The 19,467-nt window shown below is 45.9% G+C and overlaps 1 protein-coding gene across 1 annotated transcript; it reads right to left on the minus strand.

Moving 5' to 3' along the window:
* Window positions 1–856: 856 nt before the first annotated feature.
* On the minus strand, window positions 857–6,130 carry LOC310688384 (uncharacterized protein). The gene is made up of 2 exons (XM_083464714.1): window positions 5,237–6,130; window positions 857–4,672 (listed from the first exon to the last, which is right to left on the minus strand). The coding sequence occupies exons 1-2, from the start codon at window positions 5,937–5,939 to the stop codon at window positions 4,374–4,376; spliced, it is 1,002 nt and encodes a 333-aa protein (XP_083320840.1). The 5' UTR covers window positions 5,940–6,130; the 3' UTR covers window positions 857–4,373.
* Between the last annotated feature and the right edge of the window lie 13,337 nt (window positions 6,131–19,467).

The following is a 19,467-nucleotide window of genomic DNA, read 5'->3' on the forward strand; positions in this document are numbered from 1 at the left end:
ACTAGAAGAGGTGGATACAATGTTGTGGAGATATTTGCGTGTCAAAACCCCTCCCCCAGAAAGAAAGACACAGGACACGATGTTTAAGTTTAATGGGCATGAAATGGCCACAACTTTATTGATTAGAGAATTGAAGGTATTGGCCCTAGGCATTGGCTCCTATCCGCTACCCGGCATGATGTCCGGGAAGGGTTAACACTAACCGTGGGAGGCCCCCGTTGGAGTACGCCAACTAGGATCCCACGGGTGTCACCGCTTGGGGCGTGCCGGGGGCCCTTACCTAGGTAGGTTTCGGACAAGACAACGCCCCTCGGAGTCCTGTACCGGACTACCCCATTTCCTGGGGGAAGGTGATGGCGTTCCTTCCCCCCCATCCATTTGCATAACAATTGAACCCCAGCCAATGCCTAACCGCCAATACAGGGAAAGTTGTGACGGTTTGCTACGAGGTAGGCGAAAAAACCAACTGGCGGAAGATCGCCAACTTGGAAAAATTCCTACCAGGCCCCTTGCGGCGACCAACCGAAGTCCATAGCAAGGTCATGACTACCTACGGCTACCTAAGCGTCTAAGGGTGGGTGGGATGGGAAAACCTCTCAGCTGGTCGGGAGTGAAGAGGGCGGACCCTGGGCGTGCCTGGCTTAAAATACCCTAAGCCACGCCTCCCCCCGGCCCGCCGATAGGCGGGTGGGGTCGCGAGCACGCCCAGGGATTCCCCCAACTCTCGCGGGGGCCAAGGTTAGCCCCCGCGCTTGGGGAGGAGGGGCTAAACCGCAACCCCCTCTCCTCCCTATAGTCGGAAATGGCTTTGCGTGTCAAAACCCCTCCCCCAGAAAGAAAGACACAGGACACGATGTTTAAGTTTAATGGGCATGAAATGGCCACAACTTTATTGATTAGAGAATTGAAGGTATTGGCCCTAGGCATTGGCTCCTATCCGCTACCCGGCATGATGTCCGGGAAGGGTTAACACTAACCGTGGGAGGCCCCCGTTGGAGTACGCCAACTAGGATCCCACGGGTGTCACCGCTTGGGGCGTGCCGGGGGCCCTTACCTAGGTAGGTTTCGGACAAGACAACGCCCCTCGGAGTCCTGTACCGGACTACCCCATTTCCTGGGGGAAGGTGATGGCGTTCCTTCCCCCCCATCCATTTGCATAACAATTGAACCCCAGCCAATGCCTAACCGCCACTCGAGCAAAGCTCGCCGCCAATACCTTCAAACCTGTAACCAACTCCTACGCCCTCCTATGGAAACCCCTGAACCCAGGACCTAATCCCCGCTATGATATCACCCAACCATAGGTCGTTCCCTGCATCTGACAGATGCACGCCATCCCTTCTGTAGAGGGCCTCGTTGCTGAACTGGATGCCCGGGTGTCTGATGACGAACCCGCCCAGAGCTGCCACTCTACGCTCCACCGCTCGTTCTAAAACCTTTCTCGCCTTGTTGACTCCTACTGGGCTCACGCAATCTCTCCACGTCCTCCTCTCAAGCAACGAGGACCAAATTATTGTGACATGTGGGTATGCAATTACCAACTCGGTCAGATCATCAAAAATGTGCCACCTCAGATCGATCGCCTTGCGATAAGCGAGATCATTTTCTCCCAATTGAATCACTAGGGCGTCAGGCGGACCCTCGGCCGCAGCCCTGGCCATCACGGCTGGTTTGAATTCACTCCAGCGCATCCCTCTACGCGCTATCCAAACCAGCTCCACCCTGGGATGTAAATTCAGGTTGCCGCCCAGACCATTTCTCAAGGCATGAAACTTGGCCCAGTGCACGATGCTGTGGCCCACCAACCAAATGCGCAGTCTCGTGGGTTCTGAAAAGCAAATAGAACAGTGGGCGGAGGTCAGGGGTGCAACACGCAGTCACAAGTTGCTTCTCACATAGGCTTTGTACGCGTTAGATTTCCACCTCCCCAAGTCCTTAATCCTCTCCGTGGGGAGCCCCATATGTACTGCAGTGGTGGCTGCGCCAATACGAAAGGAGTGAGCAGCAAATTCTGATGCCGGGAAACCACAGGCCGACAATGCCGACCGCATAACCCTAGTGAACTGGTGTCTAGTAAGGCGGGATCCGTCCGCATGTATCAGCAGCGGACCAGGGCCGCTAGGCCTTAGGTAAAGAAAACGCCTAGTGTCCCGAACCGGACAAGGGCCCTTCCCGTGGGCTGCCGGCAGCCGGAGCAGGGCCCCCTTGCCTTGCTGATCTGTCTTTGAGCTCCGCACCCGCACTATGAGATCGGTTCTAGACAGGGTCAGGTCGCTCATCAAAATTCCCCTCTGAGATTGGCTGGCATCCCCTTCACATACTACCTCGCCTACGCGTAGGGCGCCGAAGAAAGCAATGGAAAACGCTGTTGAGAATAAACGCGCTTCATGCTTTGACCAGCAAATTTCACGAAGAACTTTGTGAATCTTAAACAGAATTTCATAAGTTACAGGCCGCCTCCTGTCCGCACATGGGGGTTGCTGCCTACGCCATCCCTCCAGAGTTTTGCGCACAATGAAGGCTGCGCAGGGGTCCTTCTCGAAAAATGTTTTACAAAAGTACGAGATCCCTGCTGAGTGAATATTGAGTGTCTTAGGAGCCCGGCCTAACTCCCTCATGTGTGCCAAGTAGCGGAGGACCTCCCTGGTTGAGGGAGTGGCGTGACTACTAGAGCCAGGGATGCGTGCACGAAATCTTAAAAAATCGACCCAAGCCTTCTTATACGATCTCATTGTGGACGGGGCCACTGCACCGAATACTCCCTTCATTATATCTCGCTCCCAATCCTCCAGAGATGCTCCGGGAAAGGCATCGATGATTGGTCCGCTTCTGGCGCTAATGAGCGGAAGCGCTCCATCTGAAAACGAGATAAAGCGTCCGCGATGTCATTATTAATGCCAGGCACGAATTTGGCCGAAAAGTAAATATTCTGTTCTAAACACAGAAGGACAAAGGCGCGCAATAGATTACCCACCCTGGTGGACCGTGCAGATTGCCTAGCGAGGACCGCTACCACTGCTTGATTGTCGGTGTTAAAACAAACCCTGCGATTACGAAATTGATCCGCCCACAAATGCACCGCTACGACAATCGGGAAGAACTCCAAGAAGGTAAGGTCCCTGGTGATGGGCTGACCTTGCCACTCCGCGGGCCACCTTTTGGCACACCACTGTCCGCGAAAATAAACACCGAAACCTGAGGACCCGGCTGCATCTGATTGAACTTGGAGGTCGGCATTAAGAAGCAGGGTATCCTGCCATAATGAAATCCCGTTGTACTTCTCTAGGAATTGTAACCACACCCCCAGGTCAGCTTTTACCTGCTTGGAGAGGCGCACCCTGTGTTGAGGGGCTCTGAGGCCCGCCGCCAATCGAGCCAGACGGCCGCAAAATGGCCGCCCTGGGGCTACCACCCTGCAAGCGAAGTTCAAATGGCCTAGCAGGGATTGGATCTGTCTCAATGTTATTTTCTTTAGAGGCAAGAGCTGTTGTATGATTGTCTTGAGCGCCACCAATTTTTCAGCGGGTAAGCGGGAAGTTTGGGCCACGGTGTCCAACTCGATACCCAGATAGACTAGGGATGTGGCTGGGCCCTCTGTCTTGCCGGCGGCTAGGGGTACCCCTAATTCGCCGGCTAGGGATGTGAAAGCCTTTAGCATAGTGGAGCACCGTAATTTACTGTCTGCGGCCAAAATAAAATCGTCAAGATAGTGTGATACGCCAAAAGACCCTGTCCTGTTGCGTAGGGCCCAGTCCAGGAATGTGCTGAAAGATTCAAAGGCTGCACAAGCAACGGAGCAGCCCATGGGCATAGCCTTGTCAATGAAATACGCACCGTCAAATTTAAAGCCCAGCCATTTAAAGTCATCTGGGTGAACTGGAAGAAGGCGGAAGGCGGACTCGATGTCGCATTTTGCTAGGAACGCCCCCTGACCGAATCGACGGATCATTTTTACAGCCTGATCGAAGGAGGCGTATTTCACTGTACAAAGCTCCTGAGGAATCGCATCATTAACAGAACCCCCTCTCGGGTAAGAGAGGTTGTGAATCATGCGGAATTCCCCCGGGGCCTTCTTTGGCACGATGCCCAGCGGGGAAAGGTGAAGCCCCTGAAAAGGCGGTTCAAGAAAAGGACCCGCAACCCTGCCTGCCCTGATTTCTTTCTCTATTTTCTTTCTGACTATGTCGGGCCGTTCCCTAACAGATTTTTGGTTATCCGCCTCCCTGGAGTTGGGTGGGGTAGCCACCGGGATCCTAAATCCCGTAGAAAACCCCTCCCAGAGGTATTTCCCCGCGGTTTTATCTGGGTATTGTTCCAATAGGGCTTTGAGGGGCTGCAGGCGAATAGGGGAGAATGCCAAACCTAGATCAGTGTTACTGGCGATTGGTGTGACCTTGACGGGATGCACCGGGGGCACCTCTGGGATTGTTAAGGAAGTACCCCCTGCCCCCCCGAAAGGGCTGAGGCTTATTTTTGAAGCACGCGGAAGCGGGGTGATTACCCCAGCATTGCTCGCATTCATGTAGATACTTACAAAAGGGGCGAGAGCACACGCCCCTGTTGAACTCCCAGCATTGTCGACGCCTCTTTGGCTCAATCTTACCCGCTTTAGCTGCCTCCTGACTCTTCTTCTCGATGTAGGGGTTTACATCCAAGCCCCAGTAGTTAGGATCTGTGAGGTCCCATCGAGCGGTGGGGTGAAGAGAGGCATTCCTCCGGAAGTTCTCGTCGTACGTTAATGCCGCGTTTTCACCTGCCAGAGCCCGAGCTCGCCTCACATGAGCCTGGTAAGCCACTAAATCCATGGCGCGGTGGGGATACGCTGCGCAAACTACACCCATGAAAACCTGGTACCCGTCTAGCCAGTTCTCGAATGTGCGCTCCGCCCTGGGCGTTCTATACTTCCTTCTACCATAAGAGCGTCTTTTCTCACCTTTTCCTGTTACTTTTGTTGGGGGGAGCAGGGTAAACATATCAACGTAATCCCCGTTGAGGATCTTATTCCTCTTCCTATGTGACAAGTGGTTTCCCAGAATGAAGTCTGTGGGCTGATCGGTAGCAACCTTAACGTCCTCTACCAATGTCCCATCCTTCCAATACAGAACCCCGTTAAAAACCTTTCGGTGGGAATTGGCCCTCCTCTCATGAGCCCAAAGGGGGATCCCATGATTGGACTCCCCAATACCCCAATAGCCATCCATTGGCCCTTCAGAATCAGAATCTGAAGAGGACGTACCTGATTCCTCCTCCTCGGTGTCTGAATGCCTGCTCCTCTTCTTCTTGGCCGACGTGTGCTTCTTTTTGGACTTCCTCTTACCCCCTTGTAGCACACCGGCAGTGGCGTCGACCGATGGCTGAGATGACTGATTCTCCCCCAGTTCCCCTTCGGAACCAGAACCCACGCTGTCCTCGGTGGAACTGTGCGCCTGCTCCTGAAAGGCACTTGGTAAACCTATAGCTTGAGAGATGGTGTTACTGCCGCTCCCTTTTTTTGGTGCCTTCCCCTTACCTTTGCCCTTTGCTGGGGCCTTGGCTTTACTGGTAGCTTGTGTTGCTTTTTTAGAGCGGGCGGACTGCGCCCGCGTACCGGGTCGGCCACTAGCTACGGCAACGGGCTGAGCACCGGCTGTCGATGCAGTCGCCTGGGCACCGGCTGCTGGTGGGACCGATTGTGCCCCAGCCGTCACTGTAGCCGAGGGCCCTGACAGCCCCTGGTTGGAGGGGGGAGTATCAGGTATTACGTCCTGCGAAGGCTCTAGAGCGGGCAGCGCCGAGGACCCTGGTCTACATTGCCTATAAAGAGTTTCGAACATCCTGAAAAACTGTTGTAAAGATTGAGGATCATAAGGTACGGCTGAAGCCTGCGCGCCCCCATTACTTGTGGAGGGGACCGGCTGGTCGCCGCCAGTGGTGGACTGCTGATTTCCTCCGGAATCCATGACTGCTGAGCAAATTTAGAATGCGTAAGCAAATCAGATACTATCCGCAAAACCTGAGGGTGTATGTGGCTGCAGGGATATTATTAGCTAACTGCCTCCCGCAGATGGGAGTCTGTCAAGTTCAGTACGTTCTACACTGGCAGGAGTTTGGGAGAAGGGATCCGACTTCTAAACAATTTCAACTTGTTTATTTATTTATTTATTATTATTATTATTATTATTATTATTATTATTATTATTATTATATTATTATTATTATTATTATTATTTTATTTTATTTTTTATTTTTTTATTTTTATTTTATTCTTTATTTTTTTTTTTTTAATATATATATATTTAGTATATTAACCCTAAATGTTATAACTTATAAATCGCACTTATAAATGTAAATCACAGAAATAACTATGTGCAGATATTATACTTTGCAGTAAAACAGTAAAATGAAATATATTCCACCTTTTTCTAGCAATCTGATGTTTGACTTTTTAACACCTGGTCTCCCATCCAATTTGAGACCACGTCGGACCCTGCTTAGCTTTGCAAATGTGCTAGCAGTTTTATTGCTGCACCACCAGGGGGACTCTCCAATCTTGAGGGAAAACAGTTACAGAAATAAAGTGAACAGCTGCAATAAGTTGGCAATAGGAAGGCAAAGAACTTGCCCCTCAGACCCCCAAACAAAAGGCAGTCAAAGACACAATACTGATCGATCTAGCTAACTAGGGACAAAGAATTACCCTGGGGGTGCAGCTACAGTATAGCTGCCTCTTACAAAGGAGAAGGCTCAGGGACAAAAGCTCTTAACTACCGATCGTTAGCTACTATGCTTCTGCCCCCCAGGCAGCAACTGCTTCTATGGCAACAGAATGAGATACTTGCAATAAGATTCAGCAGACGAAGTGAGCAGAATAAAATAAATGAATAAGGAAGGGGCAGGGAATGCCCACTATTTCTATTTCTAAGACTAAAATGATTTTAAAAAGAGATAAGCCCCATGGGGCAAAACAGCCTGTTTGTACGAAAACTCCACAACCACATGCAATTTAAATAGGCAGGGAGAGCTTTGAGAGCTGGTGATTTTTAGGGCAACTTTGCCTGAATAAACGCTGTCTCTTACAAATGAGAAGGCTGTGGGACAAAGCCCTTTGCTATCGCTCTTTTACCCCCTTTGCCCTAAGCAGCAACAGGAAATAAAGCGACTCTACCTCTAGGCGAGGGGAGGGGGAAATGAAAACAATGTCTAAAAAAAAATATACTAAGCTGACGGGGAATGGGGGGGGAAGCAGGATCACTGAATCAAAGGGACTGCAAAAACAATTCACTCAGCAAGGGGAACGGCAAATAATAGGGACAGCAGAAACGCACGTGGTGGCTTGAATACACTGAGCCGGCTAGCTGATACCAAAACAAAGGAGACACCCACGTGCTGTAACGCACACCTTCAAACAGGCTCTATAATCTGTTCCCCAGCTTCCTAGCTTTACGTGGCAGTATTTAAAAGAGTAAACAAGCCTGCAAAGGCTGGCTGCCACTCGCAATACCCAAGGTGCTCCTCACAGAGAACCGATACACCAATCAAACGCGCGCACACATGTCAGAGGAGCTTTAAGGGAGAAATCACGGACGGAAGGGAGGAAGGGAGGTAGCGGCAGAAGGCAGGAGGAAGGGATCGTACAGGGATAAAGAGGAGACACCGGAGCAAGGGACGTCAAGGGCAACAGGCAGAAGAGCGCACAGCACGAGAATAAAGCTACGAGCCACTTCCCTGCTAGAAGGTCCCTTTCTGTTGATCCACGTGGTCGCAGCGATGAGAAGGACGACCTGACCTCTCAGCTGGTCGGGAGTGAAGAGGGCGGACCCTGGGCGTGCCTGGCTTAAAATACCCTAAGCCACGCCTCCCCCCGGCCCGCCGATAGGCGGGCGGGGTCGCGAGCACGCCCAGGGATTCCCCCAACTCTCGCGGGGGCCAAGGTTAGCCCCCGCGCTTGGGGAGGAGGGGCTAAACCGCAACCCCCTCTCCTCCCTATAGTCGGAAATGGCTTTCTCTGTTTTCTTACACTGGATCATGTTGTGTGAATAGTTTCTTCTTTCCCTACATTTTGTTGCAACGAGGCAGCACAAGATGAACAGAAAGCAATCCTGTGTTTTGCCTGGGCTTTTAAGTTTGCCCTCCCCAGCCCCCTGCACATGTACAGAGCTCCCACCCAACCTGCAAAGCACTGAAGAGGAGAGGCTGGTACAGCCTCTGAAGTGGGATATTGTGGTTTGACTTGGCTCTCTCTTTTTCCTTCACCTTCTCGGTCAGCTTCATGCATATTATGAAGTGGTTCCACTTTATCCACACAAGCATATGCTGCAATCCAGTAGCTAATCTATAAAATGCCACAAAGCTCTTTGACAGGTTTTTCATTTATTGTGGTATGTAACTTGAACCTTGCAGTCAAGTTCTCTTGCTAAACCCAATTAACAATATCTGCATGAACTTCTCTTACGCCTCATTTTCTCTGAAAGTTAACAGCCAGTGCATGGTAAACTGCCTCACAATATAAAAAAAATCAATATTTTCTTTACAATTTTTCTTTGCTCTGAACATCTACATCGCAGGGAGGCTTCTGTGCAATCTGAAAACATCCTTCCATTCTTTTTTATTTAGCAGAATTTATAGCACGCTTAATTTTTTTAAAAAAATAAAAAACCCCAACTATAAGTGGTATACAATCTCTAAGGACTTGTTCCTAGAAAAGTCCCTGTTGTATTAATTTTCTCAATGAGTCTTTCTAATCGGATAGTGAATTGCTATATATGAATAGGTATATTCATTTTGTCTCCTGACCCAAAAGCTCTAGTGCAGTGCTTCTTTCCCCAGTGCATACTGCAGTGAGGTGCAGTTGGAGGGATGAAAACCGTGTGTGTGTGTGTGTGTGTGTGTGTGTGTGTAAAAGAGGCATCAGCCTGCCATTTTGAATGTCATGTAATGTGGCTGTTGGGTAGGGAAATAGCAGCCAGAGGGAAATCTGGGCAGCCTTTGGACCATGCCAAACTGGGAGGGAGAATTTAACTCCTCCTCTCCCTGCCATAATCCTGAAAAATTTTCCCTCTGAATATGCTCTTTGAATATATTAAAGGAAGCTCCATTGACACCAATGGGAGCTTGTTCTGAAATGCAAAAAAGAAAAACAAAGAAAAAGTAGCTTTGAGGAGCAGATTTTTATCAAGGTGGCTGCAGGCAAAGAAAGTGTTGAAATTCCCCTCCCAGTTTGGCACAGTATGGAGGCTGCTCCAATTTCACTTTGACTGCTATCAGCATAGCAATATGCATGCAATTGTGCATGCATTCATGTGATGGCTTGTTTGGTCCCCTTTCTTTTAGGATAGCTGCTTCTTCTTCTGCAACTGCTGTTGGAAAGGATTCTTCTAAAAAACAAAGAAAGCACACCCACACACCCAAGGGATAAGAAGGTAGAAATCTACTATTTACAATTGGATTGCCATTGAGTCTCTTGGTTGTCCTGTGCTTTGCTTGTTTTATTGATAGTGGGGTTTTGTGGCCTTAAAAAAACACACCTTTTGCTCTTTTGGGCTGGTTTGGTGACAACACCATTATTGGTGAGCTCTTCTTTTGAGTATGTATGCATGCAAGTACAACACAAATATTTGGTTGTTGTCCTCAGTGGAAACATGAGGGTACAGCAGATGTAGACCAGGTGTACTTTGGAAGGAGTTGCTGCTATGTTTACACAGACATTAGGGCTTCCATGCTGAATTTTTGATATTGAGCCTTAGAGTGATTTAGTTCAGATGACTGGCTTTGACTTGATTTGCAATGTGGGTCCAAAAGGATATTCATCTGGACCAGGAAGCTAAACTGCTTAGGATGGAGGCTGAGTTACTTTGTGGGTTACTTCAGGGATTCTCTTCCAGTTTTCTTCCCTCAGGCAAGACTGCTTGGTAGAGGCAGGTCTTCTCATCACTTAAAAGATACAGAGCTGTGAATCTACCTCCACTGTCATGTCTGAGTGTGGATGCAATTGTCTGAGAATGAAGTGTGGATCTTGGGGCTACCATCCTTTCCCAGAGCAGGAAGGTAGGTTCTATACTAGTCTTACGTTGACATACGGTTTATTTTTTTCCATTTCACCAATCTTCAATAATGTTGTGGCTAGGTTGAATGCCATATCTGTCTCCTATCTTTGTTCCAGATGGGCAGCAATGAGATATTCTACTGCAGCTTGCACAGAATGTGTTGTATTGATAACATGATATCTGCCAAATAGTTTGGAAGGCTGACAAGCAATTTAAATAATCAATTCTTGATTTTTTTGTTTTGTTTTGAGCATTTCTTTTTTGCTCTTTGTTACACATACGCCTTTGCTTTCCATCACTTTCCACAGCAGTATCGATCTATCCATATTTAAAATATTGATGCGTGCTCTAAAATACACCATGGTACAACTGCACTTATTTAAATGGCTGGTGTAAAGACAGCAAGCCCAAAGTTCAGAAAAGTAGTGGCTTAGACAAATGAGTGCTGTCATATACTGTTTTCTTCATGATGTATAAATACTGAATATGGATTTTCCTAATGAGGATTCAAATATGTAAGTTCTTCTTTGGAGCAACAGTAGAACTCATATGTCACATGCTGCTCATTAGTTGTGGTCTCTTTTACACTTGCAGGAAGACTAGACAAGATCACAGAATCATAGAACTGTAGAGCTGGGACCCCAAGGGTCATCCAGTTTGACACCCGGCAATGCATGAATCTCAACTAAATCATCTATGACAGATGGCCATCCAACCTCAGCTTAAAAACTTTCAATGAAAAAGAGCTCACCGACGTGGTGTTTGCCTGTTCTTTTGGAAATGTCTGTATAGGGGGAGAGAAAGGGTTAATAGGTAGACCAATAGAAAAGCCAGAGGCGGAGCCTACCTGTTTTTTAAAGGCTTAGCCAGAGGTTTAGACAGCTGGGAGAAAGCAGTTGGAAGACAATTGGAAATAGAGAGACAGTGCAGTTGGTTCTTGTGTGAGGGGAAGTAGAAGAGTTAGAGACAGGAAAAAATAAGACTAGGAGGGTAAAAGGGTAACAGCGTTTCGAATACATTTAAAGTTTATTTGTGTTTGCAATAAATGGCAATCTTCGTTGCTAACTTGAGAACCCGACTGAGTAAGATTTTTACGGGGGAAACCTTGTTGGTAGCAGCGGATTAGTGGTATACGGGTCAATAGTCCGTGAAACGACCGGGGGCTCCCACAACCACCACAACTCCACAACCACCTTCCAAGAGACTCTGTTCCACTGTCGAATTAGCCAGAATCTCCTTTTTTGGATCTTGAAGCCACTAGTTTGGGTCCTAGCCTCCAGAGCAGGAGAAAACAAGCTTGCCTTCTTGGTAGTGGCGACCACCCTGTGGAACGCCCTCCCATCAGATGTCAAACAGATAGACAACTATTTGACTTTCAGAAGACATCTGAAGGCAGCCCTGTTCAGGGACATTTTTAATGGTTGTTGTTTTATTGTGTTTTTAATATTTTGTTGGGAGCTGCCCAGAGTGGCTGGGGCAACAGCATGTAAATAATAAAATTATTATTAAATTATTACCCTCCATGTGACAACCCTTTAGATATTTGAAGATGCCTATCATATCTTAATCTGTATGCTTCAACTGTAGCATATGTTGAGTCATGTTCAATACCCATGACCAATTGCAATTGCTTTCCACATAAATGAGATATGTAATAGACAATAGCTCTAAGCAGGCTTGTTTCCAAGTTGAGTCAAATTACAACTTCTGCTCTTGGTGAATTCGTGGCAGGCATTATGTTTAATAATATGGGCTTTGCTTTGTAGATAAGTTAGTCTTGAAATGACCAGGTCTTGATATGACTAGTCTTTGTCATTTTTATGTCTGTATTCTTGATGTATGGCTGTGGCAGTGTTGATAATGGGAATCCCTTGTGTTGTGCCATAATTTATTACGCTGGAATTTCACGGGTTCCACTGTAGCAAAGATAGCAAGGGCAGATAACACATGACCCTGGATGTATATCATAGACTGCCCTGTTGATTGGGTGTCTGCTGTCATGTCACATGGCCAAATCAGCTCACCTATAGATGATATATAGCTGGCATTTCATTGGTCAGCTACATTTCCACCAGACAGCAATATGGCAGAATTTGGGTTATTGTACATACCAGAGTATGTATCTGCTCAACTCTTTGCTTTGTATGCTGAACAGCAGCCACCACTGTACAGTGTTACCTTGGGTTAAGAACTTAATTTGTTCCGGAGGTCCGTTCTTAACCTGAAACTGTTCTTAACCTGGGGTACCACTTTAGCTAATGGGGCCTCCCGCTGCCACCGCGCTGCCGGAGCACGATTTCTGTTCTCATCCTGAGGCAAAGTTCTTAACCCGAGGTACTATTTCTGGGTTAGCGGAGTCTGTAACCTGAAGCGTATGTAACCTGAAGCGTATGTAACCCGAGGTACCACTGTACACTGAATGCTTCTGTGAATAACACCTGATTCTACAAACTAAGTGCAGATGTACTTTCTGGGGATGAAATGACATGACAAGGCAGGGTAAGTGACAGGAAGAAAACTGAGAAGAAATAAAGGGAAAGGGAAATGTGGCAATCTGTCGGCATAACCTGACACATATGTGAAATCAACAGGATAAAATGGTGAGCAAATTTATGGAAAGGCATAAGACAGCCTCCTCAGAGAAGCAGAAGGATATCTGAGAGAGGAGATGAATGAGGTATTTGAGGCATTCTACATGTTTATTCACATCCTGCAACACGGCTGAGAGAAGCAGGGTGGCGAAAATTGAATAGAGTGAAATACTTGATGGCAAGGACAAGTAGTTAGAATCAGGCAGAGAACAACTAGCCTTTGTGTATTTTTCTGGGTAGAGAACAACATCTGACAACACCTTTTCATGGTGTTCAAGGCTAGACATTTTCTTCCTAGTGATAAATTTTAAAAGAATTCCTGGAAAACAAAATGGGGTCACAGTTGCTGGTTTCTAAATTCGTCACAATGTAATTTTGTGCATTTGTGACAGAATGATGAATGCGTGAAAGGGACATGTAGATTCTAAGAGATTTTTATTTAGCTTTCCATGGAACTACAGAAAATACTAAAAATGTTTTTTGTTTTGTTTTCTTTGCTGTTGGTCTTTAATGTCCCATGGGACTCATTGTTATTGCTGCAACAGACAAACATGGCCACCCCTCTGCAAATGCTTGCAGAAATTACTTTTCCCTGAGTATACATAGAATTGCATATTACATATGCTCATCGATCAGATAGTATTCAAATGCTCCTCAGGGTGCCAGTTCCACACAATCCTTTCTATTCTGATTAAAAATTAAAACGGACCAACTTATATCATATCGGCATACAAATGTTGAGAAGAAGTTCAGGAGCAGATTTTCCAAATTAATGTTATCATATGACTGATCTACTGTGATGGTTTGTCCATAGAGGACTACTGTTACCCTGATCTTGATAAATTATGAGTCATTGCTATATATTTCTATTTGTCATGGGACCTTTTGTGAATAATAATAATAATAATAATAATAATAATAATAATAATAATGTATACTGCCTGCCCTCAATACTACTGGTAAAAGTGATGATCAATTTGGCAGCTGAGATTTTCAGCTGACATTGCCATCACATGTTATCACTTGATGATCTTGGCTGAAAGTGTGAACTGTCTCCACTGAAATGTACTGTATTCAGAATGGCACTGATGGATAGGGAAGCTTTTTGTGATGACCTTTTTTAACAATTGCTGCTCATCAGTTGATGCTGCAGCTACCAGCAATGAAACTGTGTATGAACTGACCCTTAGGTCAGGGGTCTGCAACCTTTAAGACAAAAAGAGCCACTTGGACCCGTTTCCGAAGAAAAAAAAACTGGGAGCCGCAAAACTCGTCATTATAAAAATAACTTTTTTGTCACTTTTTTATTATTTCTTTGTTTGACCCCTCAGAATTACTCCTCCTCATAGAAATAAACGTTAAATTAACAAGTTACCTTTTTTGTGTGTGTGTTCTTCACCCCCCCCTCAAAACAGTGACCAGCGTACATGCCCCCTTTCAATGCAGAGACCAGCGTACATGCCCCTTACAATGTAGCGGGCGGGCGGGAAGGTGACGTCGGGACAGTGCGTGACTAACGCACACACCGCCCCCATGCGACGTCACAGCCAGTACAGCGCCCGCCACAGTGGGGAGTGTCGGGGCGCACAATGCGCCTCCTCCCCTCGCTAGTATCCGCCCCGGAGCCGCGGCAAAGGTGTAAAAGAGCCACATGCAGCTCCGGAGCCGCGGGTTGCAGACCCCTGCCTTAGGTGGATGTGGCTATGTACCTGATTGTTTAACTTCTGTTGAACTAATGTGTTGTTGCTTGCCACCCCAGTCTCTGAGCAGTGAAAGAATCCAGGGGTTCCAGCCACTTACCCAGGGTTTGTGTTTCCTTTTGAAATGAGGTACAGTGTCCTCTTTGAGATATATGGTTTATTCACACATATATACAATCTGAGCCTATGATGGAGGGGTTCACAGCATTAACACCCCAAGAGAGCCTTGCTTTCCCCCATAGCCGCAGCCTTGGATTCAAACAGAAATCAAACGTTGCTGTCTCTCTCTCTTGGTTCTCAGCTTGCTGCTTTCCTTCTCACTCACTAAGAATAATAATAAATAATGATAAAATAATAATATAAACAAATAAATAAATAAATAAATAAATAAATAAATAACATTTTTATTTGTACCCCACCCTACCCGGCCAGAGCCGGGCTCAGAGCAGCTAACATCATATTACTAATACAATATGCATAAAACAATCAATCAATCAATCAATCAATTAAAATGCCTCCCAAAATTAATTCATATAAATTAAAATTAAAGTTAAAAACTTTAATTCTTCACTCTGTGGCACTTCACTCTGTGCCCTCAGCTCTGGCTCTGTCTAACCAAGTACCTGAAAGCTGATGGAGGGAGACCCACCTATTTGCCATCTTGCAGAGTGCCCCTTCCTTTGTCCCTCTTATTGGCCCATCACCCAGGCTGCTACCTCACCAGGAAGCTAGCCTGGCTATTTCAAGAATCAGAAGGGGGCCCAAGCATTCAGCCTAACCCCCCAACAAAAACAAACAAACAAAAACACCCCATAACAGTAAAATGCTTTTCGGAAAACTATCATGGTCAGGTGAGATAGTCCCCTTTGATATGTAAGTGCTTCAGTTCCCATCTCAAATCTCTCCTATGCAGGTCAGTGTCACTGTGCTTTGCTTCACAAGCGGGAGAGCTTCTTCAAAAAAGCAGCTTAGATTCTGCCCTATCAGGTCTTTGGGCAGGACCACAGTGCCCTGTGCTTTAGCCTGGCTTTGATTGCTTAGCTATGATCTCCTGTGTGATGTTATTGTTCCCGGTACCAGTTCAACATTTGATACGAGACTGAAAGGTGGAGAAGTGGCTTCCTCTCTCTAAAGTATTATTTGTTCAGTGTTCTTGCCAGAGGGCTTTGTGCTAAAACTCGTTTTAACATCCTGATTAACATGCTTCAAGTTATTTGACTTGTCCAGATACGACGAGGATGTATGTTGCAAGGCCTTCCAATGTAAATTTTAACTTAATCTCAAGTTAGAGCTTCCTCGAGAGGCCAGCATACGGCAACATTTCCCAAGGCCCCAAAGTCTGTGCTGTTCAAACAAAGTTGAACTCCGACCCTGGTAAAACGGAAGACTTCACAGTTTCACTTCCTAAGATGGAACTGCCAACATTGTTAGTGGCAAAACAGTCTTACATTGTATGGTTCTGGCTGACCCGGGGTCTTACTTGAGCTGGGAAGGGAGGAGGTGGAAAAGCTAGCTGCAAAAAGAGTAATATTCTTGGCAGAAAGGCACTGCGGAGAAATTCCAGGACGTTGTTTTCAGTCTGTGAAAAGCTGTTCACACTCTCAGGCAGATTAGTGGCTGCCAGGATCATTCTGTGTGAAAAGAGCAGTCACAGAAAGGTTCCAGATTAAAGGCATTTTCAGTGAAATGTTGGGCACTGCTAAGAAGACTGTGGAGAAGCACACCAGCACTAGTTTTACTGGATTGTCATCACTTCTAGAAGGCTGTGTTCATCCATATTTTCCAAAGCTTTATGGGAAGGGATGGGGTGTTCAGGTCTTGAGTGCCGTTTCAAGATTTGCCCTCGTTTGGGTGGTCAACCTTCACGTGGCTGCAATTGTGTATGGGTGACCATGGGGTTCCACATGCTGGCCCTGCTTTCTCTGTCATGGACCCAATAATTCAGGTCCTTCTATGATCAAAGGTATAAAGCTTGCTGTATGTGCATAGACTAAGATTTGAAGGCACAGAATGTAGCCATGTTGTTGAAGATGGTCAGTCCTAAGGCTGGTCAGTGCCTGAATGGGAGACTCGTGTTTTTCTAAAACCGCACTCAATAAAAAGCTGTAGTTCAAGTCTTAGCTTTAGGATAAAGTAATTTGGGGTTTCTTCAGTGGAAGACTTTCTACATGGAACATTTTCTTAGGCCATTTGGGTTAACGATGTGTTCAACTTTAATAGAGCTTTATGGTGATGCCAGGTTTAAAGGTAATTGAATAATTCGCATCTGTGTCATATTTATTTAGTTAATTAATAAGCAGTTTGGTTGGCATTCCATGTATTAACAATCCTATCCAAATATTTGAAAAAAGCAAACTGCCTTGATTGCAGATGGCAATGCATTTCTATAAGAAATTTTATTTATTTAATAAACTTATGGTATATACCATCCTTCATCAAGAACCTGAAGGGGACTATGCTCTAGTATTGAAATTGGAAGCTCTGGTACTTGGTGTGAATTGAGTAGCTGACTCTAGCATTCCAAATGCTTTGACAGCAACATAAAACTGGTTTGTCAGGAAATGGTTTGGCTTTATAAGCTACCAAAATAATAAAGTACCATATTTTTCGCCCTATAGGACACACTTTTTCCCCTCCAAAAATGAAGGGGAAATGTGTGTGCGTCCTATGGGGCGAATGCAGACTTTCCCTGAAGCCTGGAGAACGAGAGGGGTTGGTGCGCACTGACCCCTCTCGCTCTCCAGGCTTCAGGAGAGGCCCACCGCCAGCCCCACAAGCTCGGGGGACAGCGGGGAGGTGGAACACCGCCATCCCGCTGTCCCCCGACCTGGTTTGGAGGCTGGTGGTGGGGAGCCTGCTTCTCCCCGCCGCCAGCCCCGCAAGCTCGGGGGACAGCAGGAGGCGCAGCGCGCCCAGGCTTTGAGCTTCGAGCAGCTCTCCACAAGCCGTGGGAGCCCGGCACTGGGCTCCCATGGCTTGTGGAGAGCTGCATGTTCTGGGGCCTGGGGAAGCTCGGGCTTCCCCCGCCCCAGCCCCACGCCTGGGGGAAAAAATAACAATTTCCCCCCTTTATTCCCGCCCCCCCCAAATTAGGTGCATCCTATGGGCCGGTGCATCCTATAGGGCGAAAAATATGGTACATCATGAACCCCACCCCCAATATGTAAGACCTGGGAATTCACAACTCTCTTCACTTGGTAATTTGTTCCTTGTTGTTCCTCTTTTCCTTCGTTGTAGACTTGCCTGCGAGGCATTTTATACTTTTTCTTTGGTAACCCCTTGAAGATGAAGAGGAATAAGTGATTTAATGCTTCCAACAGAAGAGGCAGGTGCTAGGTTTGTACTACAGAAAGCCCACAACTTATGCAGGGATTACATTCCACGGATCGTGCCTAAAGCTAAAATCGTATTTAGTCAAAATGCGTTGGGTTCAATGGCAGGTAGGATTGCCAGTCATATTTCCTGGAAGCCTGCCCCCTTTCCACCTCTTTATAATTTTATTTTTTTCATTGCTACCCACATACAGCTGAATGGGCACAAATCAATAAATGTGTTTAAGTTGTGAGATTACTGTATTTTTATTTTGGATATGGCATTTGTTTTTGTTTCAAAAAAATACATATATTTGCTTCTAGCACTCAGAATAAGAGATCTGAAGGTGTGTGTGTTCTGATGAGAACACAGAAATAGACTTCATGGGGGCTTTCCTAGGTATAATTCAGCATCTTCATGAAGAATCTTGCAAAGCCAATTGCCACTTTTCTAGGTATGTGCCAAGTACTTACCAATATTTGCACCCTATTAGTGGCACTAAAGAGTAGACTGGTGTGGAAAATCTGAAACTGTCAAACTGTCAGACTATATGTCCATATAGTCTATGGAAAGATGAGGTGACATCAGAAAGCTTCTAGACACAATTCTGCAATTGCCAGACAGTGGGATGGAAAGGAATCACTGTTTGGCAGCTCAAAACTGTTTTTCTTTCAGCTTGGCGGGGCTGGGTTTTTCTCTTTTTTTCTTTTTAAGAGCTCTCCACAAGCCCAGGGCTCTCATTCAATTTTGGATCAAATATTTGCTTTACGTACAAGCCTCAAACCTCATTGTGCAGTTGTCTGAAACTATTTTGGATAAGCAAGCACAAGTCGCTTAAATCCCACTTGCCTCTTAATGACATGTAATATAGTGTAATGATATCGTGTCCACTCTCCCGCCAATATATTTCATTATACAAAAGAGTCATTGTTTGTTTTTGAACACAGCAGCAGCCTGAACAGATAATTTGCTTTTTTTAAAAAAAAGCAACAAAAACACAACAATAACCAACATTGTAAAATGGACTCCTTATGCTTACTTTTTAAAGAACTTTCTTAGGCAGAAAATCATTTCTATCCCCTGAAATCAACAACAATAGGAAAATCAATGTTGTTATGACCATTAAAGTTAATTTTCACGTTTACTCTGTGCTGTGTTTCAAAATCCAATGCTGCAGCCAGCTCTGAAGCATTTAGAGGCCTATTGTGAGCTCAAGTACTTACAAGTTTATATCTTGTTTTTCCCCCACGGATCTTTTGTGCAGCTGAATGAGTATGTATTCTGCAAGACTTTCAGTCTTTTGTCAGCAGCATAGCAACCATCTCTGGGAAAGATGTAGACAAACACATGGAAGGCTTTGAACTTCAAATATGGCTTGAGCAGTCCTTTTATTCCGACTGTGAATAAGAGCTGCATCTGTTCCTTTATATCGTGTGTTCTCACATTGCAATCATATTGCATACTTACCTGGGAGTAAGCACCATTGAAGAAAATGAGACATACTTCTGAGTAGACATGTATATGCCTACTTCATATTTGCGGTACGGAAGTGGGTTTATAGAAATTGGTAGGACAATACTTTCAGGGCATTCTATTCATTACTTATGACTTGGTGCCAACTAAGTACAGGATTTAGCCCGCTCTCCAAAATTCTCCTGTTATTAACTTTTCTATTTCTTACTATCCTATTAGCTGGGAACACAAATTTATGTTGAAGGTGCAGGATGTAAATCAACTAGTGTTGCCATATTTCTAGAAGCAGAATTCAGGACACAAAAGTTGTCAAGCTTTCTTTGGGAACTCAGAGTTGTTGAGGCCATCATAAAACATCCATATATAAAA

The sequence above is a fragment of the Podarcis liolepis genome, assembly GCF_965112155.1.
Source record: "Podarcis liolepis genome assembly, chromosome: 11".
Lineage (NCBI taxonomy): Eukaryota > Metazoa > Chordata > Lepidosauria > Squamata > Lacertidae > Podarcis > Podarcis liolepis.

Coding starts and splice junctions, on each gene's coding strand:
- LOC310688384 (XM_083464714.1), bottom strand. CDS start 5,939: ATGGATTCCGGAGGAAATCAGCAGTCCACCACTGGCGGCGACCAGCCG. Junction 4,673..5,236: donor CACCGAGGAGGAGGAATCAG/GTACGTCCTCTT, acceptor GGGACCTCACAG/ATCCTAACTACTGGGGCTTG.